The 20853-nt window shown below is 43.2% G+C and overlaps 1 protein-coding gene across 4 annotated transcripts in view; it reads right to left on the bottom strand.

The window, feature by feature from the left end:
- kctd15b (potassium channel tetramerization domain containing 15b) overlaps positions 1-10319 on the bottom strand; it is a 29399-nt gene extending 19080 nt beyond the window's left edge. The window contains exons 1-2 of one of the 4 annotated variants that reach the window (XM_084355486.1): positions 9370-10319; positions 6378-6553 (exon numbers count right to left, since the gene is read on the bottom strand). In XM_084355486.1, coding sequence (XP_084211612.1) covers positions 6378-6553; positions 9370-9378 — 185 coding nt within the window. In that variant the 5' untranslated portion in view covers positions 9379-10319. Of the gene's footprint in view, positions 1-6377; positions 6758-8446; positions 8588-9003; positions 9335-9369 lie in introns of those variants that run through there. The other 3 variants (XM_084355485.1, XM_084355487.1, XM_084355484.1) reach the window with 3 other exon arrangements.
- Positions 10320-20853: the final 10534 nt, after the last annotated feature.

The following is a 20853-nucleotide window of genomic DNA, read 5'->3' on the forward strand; positions in this document are numbered from 1 at the left end:
TATGCCATTATTGTAACATGTAAAGATATTTATCACATGCTCTGTATTCTTGTTTAATAATTCTGACGATGACGAAGAGAAATCAAAGAGACACTGTGTTGTTTTGGAGAAGAGATCCAATCTCAGAATTTTAACATTAACAATAACAATGAGGTAACAATACTAACTCGGAAATATTTATTTTTTCCATAACTGAATAAACAAGCTGTTCTCAGAGGAAAAAAAATAAGGTCCCCAGAACACTGTTTGAAGCTTGAAAGGTGGCAGGGTCCGCCACATATAAACAAAAGTAAAAACAGTATGAAATCATGTTTGTTTATTCAGTTTATTCAGTCATGAAAACAAAGAGAGTTTGTTTATTTAGTTGGTTCAGACATAAAAAAAAAATAAGCCAGTGAAGATTTTTCTCTTCTGATTGAAATTTCTTCCCCAAAACTACATAATCCACCTTTAACGACTCTCGCATCGTCCGTTCAAAGCTAAAAATGAGCTAAACACATTTGCCTTTGTTGTCATAGATCAGTTAAAGAAAATGTCACATGGCTCCACATCACAGAAAATAAGTTGCATTTGCACTTTGGTTTCATATTTAAAAGGCGAAGCAAATATTGAAGAAACATCTAAAAGAGAAAATAACATCACAGCAACTTACATCAATAACGATTTCCTATTAAGAAACACAATCATTAATTAAAAAAACAGCAATTAGATGTGTGCCGTTATGCTTTTACAACAACTCGGTGTAATAATCAGACACTTGTTGCTGCCTATAGCGGCCCACAGTTAACCCTTCCACCGGTGCACAGAAAGATTAAGGGGCTTCGTTCCAAGTTGACTACAGGGGCTCATCAAGGCAAAGAGTGGAAATTGCTGTTATCTTTAAACTTTCATCACACCATGTTGGCGCCATGCCTCGAGATACGCTTGGACAGATATTCATTTCCCCTCGTCTTTTGTGTGTCTTCTCCCTGCCTCTTACCTGCAGGTCCCTCTCTCTCTCTCTTTGCTGGTCTAATAATCTCATCTGGGCTCCTCCACTCGATCTGTTTGTTCACTCCCACATGCAAAAAAAAAAAAAAAAAAAATCCCTTTTCAATAATTCAGAAGTTTTTTTGTTTTTTTAGCATCTCTGAAATTTGAGAAAACGCAGTTTGTTCGAGTGTTTGTAAAACTTTTGTACCCCCAAAGCTTGTCATTTTTGTAACTCTGAAGTGCAAAAAAAATTTGCTTTAATTTTGTGACTCATTCCCTCAGCAGAGAAACCTGGAATGCCTGCGCTGTGTAAATAAGTCGTAGCAGTGATTTACACAAGAAATCTGTTGCACGTAACCCTCCTTAACGGTTCCTCTGCACATTTCCATCGTCTCTGTGAGAAACTGCTCTTGGCAGCGCGCTGCGTTGCCGTTATTATCATCATTTTGATGCAATCAGCTCTTTAATCACAGTAACAGCTTCTAGGTCGGCTGACAAAGTTGTGTGACAAAGAAAATCGTAAAACCTATTTTGCAAAACGTGCCGACCAGTACGCACACACACACACACACACACATACATACACACACACACACACACACACATATGCAACGAGCACTGCCTGAGCACTGGCATTGTCAAACTCTATTACAAGACAGTGTGAGGGAGCCGCAGTGGGAATGTCAATGAACAAACAGCAGGGCTGGCTTCACTCACACACTCATTTGACTGAATTTACATAAAAAAAATCCGCTGCTTTGTAAAAAAAAAAAAAAAAAAAAAAAAAGTGCGTGAGCTGGTTTTAAACGGTCGTATCAGGTATCTCCTGACCCCGATGTGTCGGCTCGACGCGCCGGAGCTATCATGTCAAATTCACCCTGTTTCTTTTTCTTTGACTTGACTGTGTGAAGAAGCAGAGCAAAGATGGTTCTCCCTCCCTCCCTCCCTCTCTCCTCTCTCCCCTCCTGCCATCCCTTCTCTCTTTCACTCTCTCTTTCTTTCTTTCTCTCTCTCTCTCTGTCTCCATCCTTCTCTCCCCTGCTCGCTTTCTCTCTGGAAATCGATGCAAAATGCTTTATAAAAAACCAATACTCATCTCCCTGTTTTGCCCGAGGTGTTCCTTTCTCATATGGTCTTGCAATTCTTCCAGCTAGAATTTCACCATACCCCTCCAGGCTAACTCTGTTTTTCATCTCCACTTTTTTAAAAAGCAATTAAAATGCTGCCTGTTTTTCTTTTTCTTTCCCTCTCTTCTACTCCCTTCACTCTCTCTCTCTCTCTCTCTCTCTGTTGGTCTACTCATTTTTTCCCTTTCTGTTAAATCCCTGAATTGGAGGGAGGGAGGGAGGGTGTTTTAAACAGGTATGGAGAGAGAAAAGGATGTGTGTGTGTTGGGGGGGGGGGGGAGTGTGCATAGATAAGTTAAGAGAGAACATACATAAACAGAAAAGGCCAAAAGACAAGGAGTTTGACAGGGAAAAGGCAAAGATAAAAATACAGCGGAAGTGAAGAGGGAAAGAGAGAGAAACAGATGAGAGGACGACAGAGAGAAATGGAGAGAGTGGGAGAAAAAAAAAAGGCTATGACAGAGCTGGATAGAAAGACAGAGAGAGAGAGAGAGAGTCAGGGAGAGGGAGAGGGAGAGGGAGGGAGGGAGGTGGTGGGTGTGGGAGGTTATCAAGGACAGGAACAGCTCAGATCTCCCACCCCAGCGGTGCCAAGTGAGGGCAGGCAGCGGGGCAGTAGGTGGGCAATATCTGGCAGGATGCTCGCTGCAGCAGCTACAGCCGGGCCAGCGGCTCCGAGCTGCCAGAAGACGCGTCTGCAGGAGGAGGAGGAGGAGGAGGAGGAGGAGGAGGAGGAGGAGGAGGAGGAGGAGGAGGAAGGAGGAAGGCAGCGCAGGTAGCACTGATTCCACAGGATGCAGAAGATGCTATCTGGGAAAACTGGAGCGCTAATGGACGCCTGATGGACGTGAAGACGCGGTGAAACCGAGACGTTCAGGGATCTGTGTGTCTGAAGTTAATAAAAACGTGATCGCTGCTGTGCCGGCTAAAAGATGCTGCATATAAGCTGTTGGTTCTTAAGAAAAGCTCTCCCAAAGAGTGTGTGAGGAAAGTTTCAAGGGGAGAAAAATAATTTTACAACGTCTTTACACATTTCTATATTTCATCTCTCCTTACATGGGTCTCTGGAAATACATATTGTTTGTTTTCCAGTATTTGCCTACATGGCTCCATGATGTGAACTGCACATGCATTGATAAAGTCCCTGTATTAATGCTTTAACCAAACAGCCCCTCCTCTAACACTCACACTATGTTTTGCTAACAGTCACAGTTTGCATCTGCAGCTCACCAAATCTTTTCATCTGTTATTTTGGAGCTACATAACTTGACTGTTTCTGCGCAAGGGGCAACATTTAATTCTCATTATTATTTCATGTTAAGTGAGTTAAACTAAAATTCTTATCAAACAGCAAATTCAGCTTTAGATCATAGCAGTGTGTCGGTGCCATAGAGCCTCTTTAACAAGCTCTCGAGGCTGAGTTTAGAGCAGCCAAGAGGCCAAAGAATGAAAATAGAGGAAAAAGTAGGAGGAAATATAACAATCTGATACGTATCTATGGTTTGCTATGAAAGGATAGAAAAAGGAAGCTTTCAGAAAAGGGGCACGAAAGCCAGTGCACATCTATCGTCTCTGGACGCAGACGACTCGTCTTCAAAGAGAAAAATGTCCAGTGGTCCTTTCAAAATAGTTTCCTTGTCTCTGGAACATTTCCCCTAATTTCCTCAGCTTCTGTTCAAGTGACTGCTCAGACTGTCCTCTCTGAGAGCTACACAGAGTGCGCATCAATGTTTCATGACCCCTGTCCCTTAATATGGGCCGCACAGAAGAAGATGAATAACCGCACATTAGTTACTAGACTAACTTTCTCTTGGCACGCTACATTATTTAGGGGCCAATCTATTAAAAGTAATCATCAACTTTAAACTCTTTAACCCTGCTCTTTTTTAGTCGTCACGGTTTTTTTTTTTGTTACATTTTTTTTTAGCTCTGCCACCGTGCCCTGCTTGACCGGACATGGCCAAAAAAAAAAAAAAAAAGCGTCCTGCAAGGCTTTGCCAGTGTAATTGTTTTGCTTTCTGCTGTCAGCCATTATCCTAATTCACACAAAAGGGCCCCTCCTTCCACTGGCTCCAGTGGAAAGTGGAGCCCTGAGGCCAACTGTACACTGAGGAGGCTGAGAGAGAGAAACAGTGAGTGTATGCATGTGTGTGTGTGTGTGTGTGTGTGTGTGTGTGTGTGTGTGTGATCCAGAGTGAGAAAGACACAGAAAGAGACCCAGAGAGAGAGAGAGAGAGAGAGAGAGGGAGAGAGAGGGAGGAAAGAGCTCTCCGACCAACACTCACACTGGTATCCGGTCTTTACTCTCACTGTAAAAACACTGCTTTGGTGCTCTGACATGACTCTGTGCTCCCTTTGCTTGGTGCCCTGTGCGTCTCCCCTCATGAATTACCTCTTTGTAAAGTGTAAAGCTGCACCGGAGCATTAAAGAAAAGAAAATAAAGATGCACAATAACAAGACACACACACTCACACACTCACACACAAAATCTAAATTAAAATCAAAAATAGTCCTGACAAGCTTTAAAAGCAAAATTGAAAATCTCCAAACTATTTTGATTGAAGCTTCAAAAAAACCCCTTAAAATCCCGAATCACATTAGCACTTTTGATTAAAACCCTCCTTGTCTTGCGGCCCCTGGATAAACCCGATGTCACGCCGAAAACAGTGGGCAAAAAAACAAAAACAATCTTAAACCCTTGTCTGGGATGAGCTTTATTTTTCTCATGACATGTTGGAGTCAGGAATAAAAGCAGAGTTGTCAGGGATTTCCTGTCAGCGGACTCCATGAATATCAAGACTTTATTACCAGGGGGATTATGTGGATTGTTTCCTGTGAGCCAATTTGGCAGATTTTCTAACAACCTGGTGAATGTTTACCTTGGCCCACATGGGACTCTGTCAGCTGACGCACAATCGAAGACTGTATAATGTAACGAATGACGCACGCGAGGTGCAAACACCCCATCGTTTTTTTAAAAAAAGGGGGTGAAATCCGTGCAGTGGAAACGAGCAGAGAGCAGAGTTTATTTTTGAACTTAACCTCTGGTGGTGTCACCTTGTTTGTGGATGGAGCTAAAAACGTGAATTAAGTGGGAGGGTGGATTACCAACAGCTCTTACACAATCTGAATCATCATGACTAAATGTTGCAATGGAAGTGCATCAAATATATATATAAAAAACAACCTTTTTCAGAAGCTTGAGAGGAGCAGGAGTCCCTCTCGTTTCCAAATATTCAGCGGATAGAAAGTCACACTTTTTAGGGGTTGACGTGTCAAAGTTTGACTGCGACATAAGCCATTTGAAAAACTTGTATTATAATGCAAGTATCTTGGTAACAGCCCCTGTATTTGATGGCATAAAGAGGATGTGATGGTGCTAAATGCTGGTTCTGAAATAGTCAAAGAAAATCAATATGCATCACGCCAATGAGCTGGGTTTTAATCAGATTTGAAGCTGCCCTACATCTGCCTTGATGACAGCCATCCGGTACTTTTACGTCATTGTTTCCCCCTCGGAGGATTTCTAGCAGCACCCTGATCTGGAGGCGAAAAAATAAAAAAAATGTAAAAAAGAAAAGCGAAAAAAAAAAGGGGGTTTGAAAGTGCACACAAAAAAACGTGAGCGCTGCGTGTAAACTGCACACAAAAACCAACCAATCAAATCAGCAGTTAAAACATGTGTCCAGCTTGACAGCAGCTGATTTTTTTTCAGACACAACCATCATGTGAAAAGAGATAAAAAAATAAATAAAAAAAAGCCTGGGAGGTATTTATCAAACAATTAAAATAATCAGGACCGCAACAAACAAAAAAAAAAACAATCAAATTCCTCATTTTGAAGCCACGAGAGTTTAGAAAATAATGAAGGGGGAGAGAAAACGTCCCCACATGGTTTGAAGAGATATTAAACAGGAAGCTTCTGAGGTCACTGTCAGTATAGAAGTTGTAGTTGTCCTAATGCCAGGCAGCTAAATGACTTGTTATCCAATCAGACCTAATTAAGACAAACACCAAATAATGTTATAATTGATTTAGTGACTAAAATGCAATAGGAAGCTTTTAAACAGTGATATAAACTGATTAAAATCTAGATTTAATTAGGAGTTACTATTATAAAAGCAGCCAGAATGAGACATTTAAAATCCTAGAGATTCATCATTTTCAAAAAAAAAAAAGATGCAAAAAACCAGTCACTCTTTAATATGCCAATATTCCCTTAATAATGATTTTCTCAAAGTCAACTCCAGCACTGAGTGTGGACGTGCATGTCTTACCTTGAGTCTGGGTACTTGGTGAGGGTCGCCAGGCTGCTGGTGTACATGTGTCCCCCGACATCGATGTGCACCGGGGCGTTCGCCTTGGTCAGCTGAGCCGGCAGAGGGATCCCCTGAGCGGCCAGGGGAGAGACCGGGGACCGGGTCAGAGACAGCCGTGACATGCTTCTTCCCTCCTGAAAGCAAGTGTAAATAAAAGCCATGGGAATAAAGATAAAGACTAAAAAAAAAAAGGGGGGAAAAAAGGAAAAGGAACAACAACACAGTGATCCTACACAGGGAAGCAGGTAGAAGTATCCTTTCTGAATGCTATCAGATCACTTCCATGTCTGTCTGGTCGCATATTTAGCCTGGAAATTATTGCCACCGCTCTAATTAAGTATGTTTGCATCTTTTCATGCAGCACCGGAGGCGAGGATAGGAGGATGCTTATTAGAGAACCGGGGTGAGAGAGGAAGAGGGAGGGAGGGAGGGAGGGAGAGAGAGACACAGAGAGGGAGGGAGGGAGATAGAGAGAGAGAGATGGACGGATAGAGAGAGAGAGAGAGAGAGAGAGAGAGAGAGAGAGAGAGGGAGGAATGCTAGGTGTCAGCCTCCAGGGGAATAAAACAAACTGCTGCTGCAATATTCTAATTAAAGGTCGCCTTATGTGTTAGACGTGATGCGCCCAGACACACCAACCACCAATCTGCGAGCAAGGAAAACACGACGGGGAGGCAGGCAGGGAGGGAGGGGGGCAACTTTTTCCCTCTTAGCACACACATACATTCAAAACAAAAGATTTAGGTGATGGCTTGTCATGTACACGACAGATACTTGTGACCTGCGCTGTTGTGCTCTCATAAGAAATAAGTTTAGGACTGTGCGTAAAAACGCAGCAGGAGATTCATCCCACTGTCCACAGGCCAAACCCTGAAGTATCCCAAAATCAGAAGGATCGTGTTTTAAATCATCGTACAAAATGATAATTAAAACCCTCAGTATTCACAGGTTAACACTGTTGTTGGACTGCGCGGGTTTGGGACGTTGGGGGCGCGCCGGTGCACTCAGAGGTCAGCGCGGAGCTGAGTCTGATTAGCTGCGAAAAATGTTTGAGAAAATGTTTTTAATTCGCTTCGACACGCCGCCATTTGATTCCGCGCTGCTCCCGTACGAGCAGGAGGAGGAGGAGGTGATCTCCAAACTAACTGGTGCGTAATTCTGTTTGCCAACAGCTGCAGGTAAACCACCTAAACCTCAGAGTGGCCACATTTGGATGCGTCTCTGTTGGAGAGTCAGGGTGTAAATCAAACCACTGACGGAGTGAGCAGCTGTGATGACACTGGGTTAGATTATGAGAATCTTTATTTCTTTTTTCTTTTTTTAACGACATCAGTTATTATTTTTGATGTTTTCCTTTCTAAAGGTCACCGTTTTCCCACTTTACCCTTCCCTCCGGGCTTCGACTGAAACACAGACCTCCCCTGACCAACACAAACTTTGAACAACACTTCTTCGCTACACATCTGGGCTCCAACAGATTCGGATCAGCGTCTCATCCTCCAGTAAATCGGGTTACTCTACTGTCATGACCGGTAAACTGAAGGCCCCGTTGTTAAAAGTCCAGATCTGCCCCTCGGCTCTGAGAGAGGGTGAGCGCCGTTGGGGCACACGCACGCACACGCACATACATACATACACAGTGAGAGCGGGCCTTCTTGCTCGCAGGGTGTTTCCCGCCTCACAGCAGTATCGTGTTCGTTTAATACGATTACAGGAGGACGGGATTACATTTCAAATCCCAGGAAGAGAGAGAAAGAGGGGAAAAAAAACTTGGAAGGACTTGAGAAGTTTGGGGTTCATACCGGGCTGTCCCACCGTGACTCTCTCTCTCTCTCTCTCTCTCTCTCTCTCCCAATCAATTAACTAATTAAATCACGACATATATAAAAAGGAACAAATGGAAAAGAAATAGACCCATGAATCTCCTTATTCTCCAAATAAATCACATTTTCTATCATTTCACATTTGATCTCTCACTCTATCTCCAACACACACACACACACACACACACACACACACACACACACCATATATGATAAATTCCTCCACAGGATCACAGCAACTTTCTCCCTCAGCGCTGCCGCGTTACTGCCTCCCTTCCTTCCTTCCGCCGACTCCTTCTCCAAGCGTCGTGTCCTATTCCGCACTCATGACATCCACGTTAAATAATCCCCCCCCCCCCCCCCCCCCATAATCCACAAATAAAACAACCCTGTTCGATCCGAGACAACATCCCACTCCACACGATCCACTACTACAGTACGAGCCTGTGCTCTGCCTTTAATTCCCCCCCTCCAAATGCTCAATATGGCGTCTTATTCCTGCTGTACAATTAAAAAAAAAAAAAGCATAATCCCGACACGTGTAAATCTTCAGCCGCTTGATAAAACCCACACGTGTTAACTGTCCTGTCTGGGAGGAAAGAAGCACAAAAAAAAAAAGAAAAAGAAAGAAAAAAAAAAAAAGCCCATTTGGTTTCGAGCACAATCCGCGTTCGACTATCCTCATCGAAACCTGCACAGACTGAGCTGCACCGTGCGTAAAAAAACATTTGGATTGTGTGATATTAAATTTGCCACCCTACCGTTTCAAACATCGTAGGGAGTCCAGAGGAAATCCGTGCCGGCGGTCAGTCCCAGCTGCTGTCCGCGTAACCCCTTAAAAATTCTCAAATATTTTCTCCAAACGCCCCCGAGTTTGTGGTACAACTACACCAAACCATCCAGCTCCGGCACGAACCTATACTGCCGCACGGGGAAAAAGCCAAGTCTTTGCTCCGTATCTCCGCACAAAACTGCTTTTTTTTTTTTTAAAAGACACTACAGGCTGTGGCCGGGATGGACTGCGTGCAAAGAGTCTCTCTGTGGCTTTAAAGGCTCTATTGCAAAGGCTGGCTCGACCTGTCCTCACCGAGCTTCTTTGTACCAAAGCGCACAGGAAGCGTCCTTACCTTGTACATAGATGAGATGATCTCCTTCCCCTTCTCTGCTCTTATTTGGATACGCGTAAAAATGTGCGCTCTTGTTGGAATCCTGCTCCGGATTTCTGCTTCTTGTCTGTCTTTCTTTTTTCTTTTTTGCCTAAATGAAACTGCCCCTGTGGTTTGTTATGAGAAGAAGAAAGCCAATAATCCGTCTCTAAATAACAGAGCAGAGCTAAAAAAGAAAATTCTTGCTCCGGGCTGCCCAAGCGCCTCTGGGCCAGGGATTAGGCTACAATTAGCTCAACTCCACTCTCTCGCCCAGGCAATTTTCTCAAGGAAGAAAAAACGTGATACCCCCCCCACCCCCCTATTCTCGAAATTATGACTGCACAGATATAAGAACTTATCTTATATTTTTCCGGCAAAAAAGTAGATCGCTCCCTTTAACGGTGTGAAGTTGTGATTTTAGATGTGGGTAGGAAACCTAACAGCCAACTGTTAGTCGCTCAATAGATTTTAGAGCAGCGAAAAGCAGATTTTAATCATTGTCATTTCGTCTGATGTAATAGTTCCCCAGGCAGTTCCAGCTAGCAGGCATACATTTCCATCTCCATCTCCAGCCCAAATTTAAAGTTTAAAGCCAGGCGAGCTGCCATAGTCCTTCACTCAGGCAACATGCAATGAAGGCGCAGTAACTTGTTGATAAAAGTCCCAGTAGAAAAATATGTTGAAAATGAAGAGATATCCTTGAACCAATATCTTTCACGCGGTGATTTTTTTTTTCTCCCCGTGTCCCCCGCTCTCTCTTTTCTCTCCCTCCCCCCCTGTCTCTCTATTTCTCTCTCCCTCTCTCGCCTTAATGTCTGGAGTTGTAACGCCAAATTTCCTGCAGGCCATTAAAAATCAAATGACGTCCACGGACATGCATGCATGCTGCTGCAGAAAAGCGCCCTCACAACCTGCCCGCAGCCAAATGCGCCATTTCAATTATAGCGCAGGGCTTAGATGGAGATATCTGCCCAGAACACCCCCCCTCCTCCCCTCTCCTCACCCCTCTCCCCGCTCCTCACTCTCCAGTGAAAGCAGGCAGCCTCCAGACTTTTCTTTTTTTTTTTTTTGGAAAATAAGATTTTGGCTGATCGTTGTTATTTTTTTTTTTATCTCCCCAACATGTAAAAAGACACAACGCGAGTGATGAGGCGCTGAAGTGGCGCGTCAAGGTTTTTGAGCACGACTGAAGGGGGGGAAAGGAGAGTCAAAGCAGGTGCTCACAACCAAGGAGACGATTATTTATTTATTTGCATGTTTGTTTATTTGCGGGTAAATAACTGTGAATAATTGATGCAACATTGAGCCCAGTAATTACTCTGTACCAGCATCCTCTGAGAGGTGCGACGCTCGTTTTCTTGATATTTGGCGCCAACCAGTGTAGGAACTTATTATTGGCCGACAGAAAAATGTGGTCACTCTTTTTTTTTTTGGGAACCTTTTCTTTTGTTTATCACCTGTAAGAAAAATAATATATACGACTCCTTATTAATTCTACGGAGCTTTAAATCATCTGGAAATCACCAAAATACTTCCTCACAGTAACTTGCTCTCCTCTGCATGAAAGCAGGTTTTGAGATGATAAATGTATAAACAGGAAATAAAACAAGTTGTGCTGGTGATCTGACAGCAGGGAGTTTGAGGATGCGTCTCTCTCCTTGAAGCGGGCCAAGTCTGCGTAATTAGACAGACCCCAGCGCGCCTCAGAGCGCTCCCGTCGTCGTCCCCACCCCTGCCGGCGCAGATTTGTTGTTTCCAGAGGTACATACTGGAGGGGAAACTGGATTTTTTTTTTCTCATTAAAGGAAACAAGCCCGGAGTTAGTTCAATTACATGAAGTATGCAGGGATGTTGTAAATTTAAAGATTTAAATAGCTTACAAAGTGGCCCGGGGCCCCATCAGTTAATTTCCTTAATTTATGGATTTTAGCGGGAGTGTCTATGTGGAAGGGGAGGAAGTAGGTCATCTTGAGGATTTGCATGCAGGGTTGAGATTTTTTTTTTTCATTTTCACACATCCCGAACATCTGACCCTCATCCCGACCAGGTGAGAGGACACTCTCACTGTTTGTGTTACTGACACAACAAACAAAAAAACCAGATGACTCCTCGTTTCCAGGGAAGAACAACGCACATCTGATTGTAATATTTGACCCAAGTAATGAGATTATTGATGTTTGGTGTCCCCAGTCAGAGATAACAGCTCTGTTCCAGTTCTCATTAAAGGATTGTTCCACTGCATTTCCACACAATTTCACATGTTTTTTCAAATTTGAATATAGATTTCTGCTCAGTTTTGAGTTGAGATTTCTGATTCGCAACGAGAGAGAGATTAAAGGGCATATATTTAAAAAAAGAAAGGATCAACCGAACATCAGTCAAGATTCTCATCAGTCTCCTTCAGACATTGTATGCTAATGAAGTGTATGAATTAATGCATGACCCTATAAGAATAATAACTTCGCCTGTAGGTTCAAAAGCAGGTGCTATTAGCGGGGGTTTGCCCTAAAGTGGCACGGAGGAGGACAATGCTGGGCCTTTTCTCTCTCCGAGCAGCTTTGTCTCGGAGGGTGATGTATGATTTTTAAAGCTTTTCTAACACAAAATGAATTAATCTTTAACTACAACATGTAGCAGCACTTGAAGGTGCACTGCGTTGTTTTGGGAAAGAAAGAGAAAAATCATTTATTGACCTTTGCTTTGCCTAAAAAAAACAAATAAACTGACTTTCTTTGTTTTCATGGCTGAAGAAACAAACTGACCTTAAAGGATTGTTTTTACTTTGTTTACATGTGGCGGACCCTGCCACCTTTCTAGCTTCAAACAGTGTTCTGGGGACCTTATTTCCATCTGAGAACAGCTTGTTTATTCAGTCATCGAAAGCATAAATATGTCTGACTTTGTATTATTACCTCATTCAGATTGTAAATATTAAAATGTTGGTGTTTGGAGTTTGAATTCCTCCTCTGCCCCTTTAATTCCTCAGATGTGCCCTCAAAAATAATCTCTCGCCGTGTTTGCTTTGGTCGATTATGAGTATATCTTTTAGTAAAACACATCTATAGTCCAAACTATGATATTATTATTTCTGTCACATTCATTCATGACTCCACTTTAGTGTCTATGATTAGAGGGAAAGTCAGATTACGCAACCAGGTCAGCGTCCCTCACTGAGGAATCAATACCAATCTGACTTTTTCAACGTGGATACATAATAATGCAGGACGTAGTACCATCTGCTGGTTAGCAGCAACACTGTGCACTTACAGCTACTAATCTGAGGGTCCTATAGATAGAGGTTGGTAGAAGACTATGTGTCCGGGGGGTTAAAAGGTTAAGTTCACACCTGAGTCCAAATTCGTGCTTTTATATTCAAGTATCTTCCCACGTAAAAGCCTCCAGGGCATCTGGCTGTGGTCCTGTGATCCACACAACCCGGGTCACCTGCACACTGTACTCACGCAGCTGAGGTGAAAACTGTAAGATACAACACAGTCACATTCACCCCTCTTAAACGCGGGCATTTTGCAAGAATCTCTTTCAAGCATTTTACATCAGATCAACACCCCTGCTTTCCCCCTCCGGCGTGTGGAGAAAGTTTGAAAAGAACATTCAGAACTTGCTTTTAGTAATCTGCATGCCTCGTGGAGCCCGGTTCGCTGTCAATCGCTCCGTTCTTCCAGCCATTTGACATTCTGCTTGATGTTGGTGTGTGTCTGAGGTGCAGCAGCGACACTTATTGTTCATTATTTCAGAGAGAGAGGGAGGCAGAGAGACGGGGAGGGAGAGGGAGAGGGAGAGAGAGAGAGAGAGAGAGAGGGGGTAAGAGGGTGTCAGTTTATTAATAGAACGTGTGGGGTTGTGTTGCACACAAACACCTAACAAGCAGCGGCGCATGAATTCCCTCAAGTGCTTAATGCCAGCAATTAAGTTTCCCAAAAAGCTGAGCACAAGGAGAGCTACTTTTTCTGTGTACTTCTGAGAGTCGCAGTTATGAGTCAAATCCCACTTTTTACAGGTGAAACTGGAATGAGCCTGATGCTGTCAAAGTAATCAGAGTACGCTGTGATTGGTTGAGACATTCAGGAAACATTAACCAAGTGAACCTGAACACAGAGGACTTTTATACATTAGAAAAAGCTTACAGAAAGTAAAAGTTACAGAAAAAAAGATGTAATTAGATTACATATAAATAAAAGTAGGCTATTTGTATTGATATTTCTTTTTGCTTGTCTTTATTTGCATATGTTTGGGGTTGGGGGTAATCCAAAAGTAACGGAAAGTAATCAAGTTACACTAGTAGTATTGTGATACATGGACATCCACAGGGGCAGTAAATACTTTTACCTTTTAATATTTTAAGAACATTTTACTGAAAATACTTCTGTGCTTTTACTTCGATACAGGACTTTTACTTGTAATGGAGTACTTCTTCCACTATTTTACATGATTTTACACTATTTTATATTTTAATATAGTTAATAAAAAACAAAGATCGGAGAAACGTGTGAAAAAATTAACAGAGTTTGGTGTAGTGGAAATGTCTTCACTCATCTCCCCCTTTAGTACACTCATACCTTCTAGTAGTTGGGGGAGCAGGAACACGGCTCTAAGAAATACTGCACTAATGTAATTATACATGGTAGATTAGTGAGTGACAGTGTAACTACTGATTGAAGTGCTGATGGCCCCATTGGAACTGAACTTGATCAAACAAGAGGTCGTTTCTGCTTCAACTTATAAAATCCAATCATTACATCACCTCTCTGGTGTTACAGAACATCCGGATCTGGACCCGGAGCTGAGATTTGGCTAAAGAATCTCTTTTGCTGCCATCATGTGGTCTGAGGCTCTAATCACAGAAGATATACATAACTGCTGGGTACCTGTGAAGAAGAGTCAGGTAACAGAGGCCTTCCTCACCATGTCTGGAGGAGGATTGTCACCAAATTTTCAAGGTTTTTGGTTGAAAGTTAATTTATGATTTCTGAATTTAAAGGAAAATGCCAAAAAAACATGAAGCACATTTCCTGTTAATTCAGGGAGGGCGAGGTGAAACTGTGGCTTTGTTTTTTTGCGTCCGTTGTTGAATCTCTCCACCAAAAAAAAACCTCTCCTAACCAGTCAGATATTGTGTGTGCAATCCTCTCTGAAAGTCTCAGAAAAAAAAAAAAAAAAAAAAAAAAATCCTCTAAAATGTGTTATTGCGCTTCTGGCTCCAACCAGTCTTACACATATCCAGCATCATGCTTTGAATGTTTGAACAGAGGAAAAATGGTCTTTCGCTTTTGTTGCTGCTAGTATTTGGTTAGCAGTAACAACGTGAACAGTGTGATGTCTCCAATCACATCTGGTATGCATCACATACCATTCCCCCCACTCAGCGTGCCTTGGGGGGAAGTCCCTGGCACTGCGGAGCACCCACAGTCCTCATTAGAGTGCATGTGTCATGATGGCATCAACCCGCAGCCTTGACTTATGCTTTATATTTACAACCATCCATCACGGCACTGTCATCACAACAGTCAGAAAAAACACGGATCTCGTCTCGAACGGTTTGAGCTGATCCGGCTCGTGTTTGTAACTCGTGATACGTACAGCATCCTCGAGGGCCTTTTTTTTTTTTTTTTTTTTCTGTCTGTAGCCATGTTGTTGAGACTAGTAATGGCCTGAGACTGAAACTGGAGTCCCTGTCCTTTTGTTGTGCACTGAGCTCCCTAACAGAGGAGGGACGGGGTTTGATGTGTCTTCTGAAGGCCTGCTGCTTTGTCAACACTGAGGCCTCTGCACTGACACTATGGAAGCCGAGCGCCTCGGGGTGACAGCGAGGGGAGGGGCTGGGAGGGAAGGGTGGGTCACTGCACCCTGGCAAAAAAAGAGAGACGGAGAGAAAGAGAGACAGACCGAGGAAGAGAGAGAGAGAGAGAGAAAGAGAGAGGCGACGGGGGGGAAGGGTGCCAGCTAGTGTGGCCAGCGCCCAGGGCTAGAGGAGAGTGCTCTGTGCAGCAGACTGCCTGATAGGGACTGAGGCTGCTGGCTGATGACATTTTATGGTCACAACATGCAATCCCACCAACTTTAGTTGGTGAAAATCCAGTTTTCATACGCTGAACGGTGGTGGGGTTTTTTTTTAAATTTTTTATTTGAGTGTGTCTTTTTGTTAGAGCGGCACAAAGAATGACGCAGTTTTGCCTGTCATACTTAAAGTTTTAATTCTGTTACAGTAAACTGAGCAGTGGGTGGTAAAATAATCTCCAAACTCAAACCATATGGAGGGATAACAGTTGTTTCAAACGAGCAGAAAGCAGAAAGCTTAAAAATCGCAGCGCGATGTTTCATTCATGGGCTTTTATTTGCACTTAACTGTGGATTGGAGTCTGTTGTTGATGTTGATTAATTGGAGGCATAATCTGCTGGTGACTGGATGAACATTTACAGTTGACATGCTTCAAAAATGCTTCAAAATACTTTTACAAATACCAAAAAAGTTTAGAAGAAGTCGAACATGGAAGCTCTGAGAAGAAAGTGAGAGAAATAAATTCTGCTGTTCCACTTTCTGAGTCTGATGTAAATCATCTTCTCCTCTCTGATCATGAATTAAGAACAGGTTTGGTCAGTCTCTCTCTTTTTTCTCTTCATCAGTGAAAACAGGTTTTGGGAGGAGATCTTTGTTGTTATTGCTGTCATTGTCAGTATTTCTTGTTGTGATGCTCTTTTCGGTAACAAGAGGCTCGAGTGCATCACCCTTTGTTCTAAGAAGGACTACAAACATTTGTGGTTTCTTCCACGTGAGTTTTAATGCCTCTAATTCACAAAAGGTAAACATATTCTGTCCTAGCAAGTTATGCCACATTACTTTCATGTCTTTCTGTTGGCTGGAAACTTATTTTAATCCACGCAATCGCTACCTGATCCGCACATCCTTCCTGTTAGGTACTGGACATGTGCAACTCTCAGCAGAGACGAGAATCACAAGCCTAAGATGACACTAATGCACTGAAGTGGTATTAACTATCTAATCAATCAATTTTCAGACAGAATATGAGCTTATTTTTTGATTATTTTAACTTCTCTTACAGGCTGAATTCTCATGTAAGCACCAGTTGTTGATATAATGCAGTACTTCTTCCTCTAAGCTGCATTTATCTGCATCGTTTCCGCATAACAACCGGAGCCAGCATCTTGTTTTTTTTGTTGGCTGTGGTGTTATAAGCTTGTTAACCTATGATATATCTGTTTTGTGCAGTGACTCGCAGTCTGAATGTGTTTGCCGTCCTCCAGAGGGTGAGGCAGAGCCGAGGCTGGGGCTCGCCGGAGGCACTGATCTCTCCCAGGCTGAGGAGCCCGTGCCCCACAGACAGCGCTTTATTTCACCAACACTTTGTGTTAAGTGGCCGTATGTAATACTGGGTTTCCATTGTGCATGCAGCTAGAGAGTTTATACTCTCACACATCATTATGGTTCAGTCGTGCGTGAGGTCTCAGTGTTGCATTCCCCTCTGTTTCAGCTCTGACCTCATCCTGTCAGTTTATACCTCTGATATGCATTATTCCACTTCTAGCGTGGATGACTGGCAAAGCACTGTCAGCCATGAGACTCTTTGGATCTTCTGTGGTTTGTCTGAAAGTATGAATTCAAGATTCAAACGTCAGTTTCCCTCCAGTTGCTGTGTCTGTCCCTTTTCTGTCTCTGTTTGAATTAGAAATTATAATTCTGATCAGTGATGTAGAAATCTGATGTAGTATATAATATTATAATAATTATATTATGGAACCGTAGTTTAAGACATTCGGAAACTAAACAAAATAACAACAGAATATGAAGACATGACAGTTTTGACATTATGTCAAAGACGTCTATCCCCCCGCGCCTCAAAGCTTCTGTGCTAGAGGTGCAAACAAAACCAACACTCCTCCAGTTTGGGCAGAATATATACAGCATCTCCGATTAGACCACTAGCTGCATGGCTAACTGAGCTAACCAGCTAATGGCAGCTACAGTAAGAGGTTACTCTGGTTATCTGCCGCCCCCTATTTGTCTGGAGTATGAATTCAACAGTTTGTAGGTGGTTTGGAAGTCGGACCCAAAAGCGGACACTAAAACAGGGAAAAGGTTGTAAAGAAATTTATTAGGTAGCTCGGGTGAGTGAGACTTGGAGAATCCACAGTAGGATTCAGGCAGGTGGCAGAGGTGCAACAGGCTAGGTGGCAGGGTGGCTGTGGAGCTGAGCCCTGAGTTTGAAGGAGAGGAAAGAACAAAATAAGTCACAAATAGAAGTACAAGCAGGGTGGCTATATACCACCATGACGAGCGGAAACCATCTGGCAGCAGGTGGAGAGAAGCCCAGAGTATTTGAGCTGGCGCTGATGATCAGATGAGCTGCAGGTGTGCGAGAGGCGGGAGCTCCAGCCATCCAGGGAAGCCACGCCCAGCCTCTGCAGAGCAACACATGAGACACACAACAAGGCACAGAGCACAGAAAACTCCACACAAAGTCCAAATCATGACAAACAGGTGGCCGATTCTTACATACTGCACCTTTAATTAAAATGCATGAATGGGTCAATAGTTGGAGTTCTGCTCATTCATATTTTTTGCATTCACAATGGATGAAATTAATGTTAACGAGGTTGCTTGTGGTGAAAACACACAGGCGATTCTCACCTGACTGCAGGTCCCTCGCTGTACGATGTGTTGACATACAAACAATTATTCAAAACTCCTCAACGCTGATTTATTTTATTGGCACTGAGTTAAAAACCTCACTGTCTGATCATGTTTCTTCACTACGAGTATTTCTGGGAAAGCTCTCGCTCTTTGGAAACTCTCGAGTCGTGGGATTCATCACCACCAGAGTCTAATGAATATCACCACCACTGTGTCCTGCTCGGGAATGAACTGCTGTGAGTCGGCGTGGTGCACCTGCCTTCTGCCAGGCAGCCACAGCGCTGCAGCCAGCCTACAGGCACTTCTAGATAACTCCTGTCTGATTAGCTCCTTAGGAGGACATTGTTCCAAAAGCAATTCACTAGACTCCCAGTATTAATTTAGTCCCGAGAGAGAGGCCCATCCATCCTAGGTAGGACGGGCCGTGCTCAGGGCCTACCCTACGGCCTGCTAATAGCACGGCACCTCCTGGCCTGTCACTATAAGTGATAGTCTCTGCAAGTTTGTTGCCTCGCTGTGTGTTTCTCCCATCAGGCAGTGCGCCTCCCTCCCTCCCTCCCTCCACCTCTCTCCTTCTTCCTCTCCCTCTCTGTCAGCGGTGGTTCAGGGCAGGTGTCTTCTCTGTCACTGCCATCACTCACGCTGCTTGACGAAGAGAAGACACAGTTGCGAACACGGCGGGAGCAGGGGGGTGATTCATCGAAAGCTCGCCTCTCACCTTGAAAGGGAGCAGGAGAGGAAAGGAAAAAAAAAAAAGTGGCTGCCTTTTTTGGGTGTTTGTGAGAGCTGCCAGCAACGAGGAAATACGAGGAGGAGAACGTGGAAAAGGGCTTTCAATATTGTTGGAGCTCTGAGAGAAGAGCTACTACAAAGTGAATGAAACTTCTTTTAAAAAAAAGGTTGACGCATTCTCTGATGTGGGATGCACCTTTATTGACAAAGAAGCCAAGCTGTTTTAAAACCGGCAGGGGATCCCAGCTGGTTTATGGGGAGCACAGAATGTATTCCTCCTACATGTTTGTTGTTTCTGTTAAGAGAAGCAGAGCTCTGCTGTCGGGAACAGGCAGTGTTGGGGAGCAGTGAACCACATGTAATTAAACTAGTACATTTAGCTGGCGATACATGTTTCTTATTTTTATTTTACATTTACTCCTCTCACTTTTACCCGCCCTGTCCCTGACCGCTGTGCATTCATCACTTGAATATATTAGATGTCAGTTAGTCAAGTATTGATCTTTGCTTTGTGTTACAAATGCTCAGAAGGTTGTTTGCACGCTCTTTTACATGCTAGCTGGTTAACTGAGGTGATGCAACACTCCCACCTGGACTCTAGTTTTCTGGAGGGGCGGATGCCGGATACAAAACCAAAAGCTCACCTTCCTCGTTCTTCCTCATGAATATTGGGGTATTCTGTTTTTTTCTTTGGTTTAGTATGACCTGTGAATAAGTGGGCGTATTTTGCTGGTATGCATGTCACATTTTTGTATTATAAGACAATAATCACCAAATATGTTCTTAAGATCTTTCTAATATCAAACTAAAATTGGACTTAAAAATACTGGAATCACTATGATAGAAAACAAATATAGGCCACACATCATGTTTTACAGATTCAACTTGTTATTGCGGGGATACGATGTGCAAGCCGAGCCTTCAGCCATGGTGACAGGCTTTTCAAAATAAATCAGGAAACTAACACCGGACTGGACGTCAGTGAGCCAGACAGCTTTTACAAGTCATTAATGTGAGAACGCTCACGATTATCCCGATAATGAAAATTCACCACGATCAACTTATCGTCAGTGTTTGTCATCCGGTCCCTATTCTGCAGGTTTGAGTCTGGAGGCCTGTTCACCAGTGAGGTTTAGATTTAGTTTGAGATAGTTTTTTATTTGTGTTGTTACTCATGATGCACCTGTGTAGATATGTTTGTACAGCATGTGTGAAATGATAGAAATATACCAGTCGAATCTGAAACTCCACAGTTTCATCTCATGCATCAGTTTCAGGAACTGTTGCCACATAAAGAGGTTGTCGCTGGATTTCTCAGTTTTTGGCAACTTAAATACTGAAAAACCTCAAAAACAGTAACAACTATAACAAATCTTTTATTTCTCTAGTTGGAGGCATTATTCATGTTGCTCTTCTCATACAAACAAATCTGATCAGTGTGCTTTGACATATGAAACGCACTGAGTTACAGACTGCTGTGTGATGTCATGTTAGTTTTTTGTTCAGCCAAGAGAGTTGGATGTCTGTGCGCAGCGTTGGGAGGCATTGTTAGGAACAACACAACACAAACTGACTGCAAAGGCTTGAAAACATTGTTCTCATTCCAACAAAGGAAATGACAAATCTGCATCATCAGACATGAGAATCAGTGACATATTCTCCAATACAGTAGGTGTTTCAGACATGTAACTAGACATTATGTGTGACAAATGTTTGCTTTCTTCCATTAAGAGCAGTGTTAACGTGTTTTGTGACATTAATGTGAGGTATATCTTTGCATTTCCTCGTCTGCTCGTACCACTCAGCCTACCTCCTTCCTCCTCCTGTCCATCAGCATCACCGCCCAGATGTTCGCCTCAACCCTTGATGTGTTTTTACATTAAAAATTCATCCACAATATGCTGTCATTAGAGTTGTTGAGGTGGTGGTGGGGGTTATGATATGAAAAAAGGCAAAGTGCAGGATTATTTTATCCACCCAAATGTTTCAGCTGTTTCACCCGGCAGTTGTGCAGAGATATAGCCCCAAGGTTAAAGCAGCACTCTGCCCCACAGCAGCTTGTG

The sequence above is a fragment of the Pagrus pagrus genome, assembly GCF_965226575.1.
Source record: "Pagrus pagrus genome assembly, chromosome: 1".
Classification (NCBI taxonomy): Eukaryota; Metazoa; Chordata; class Actinopteri; order Spariformes; family Sparidae; genus Pagrus; species Pagrus pagrus.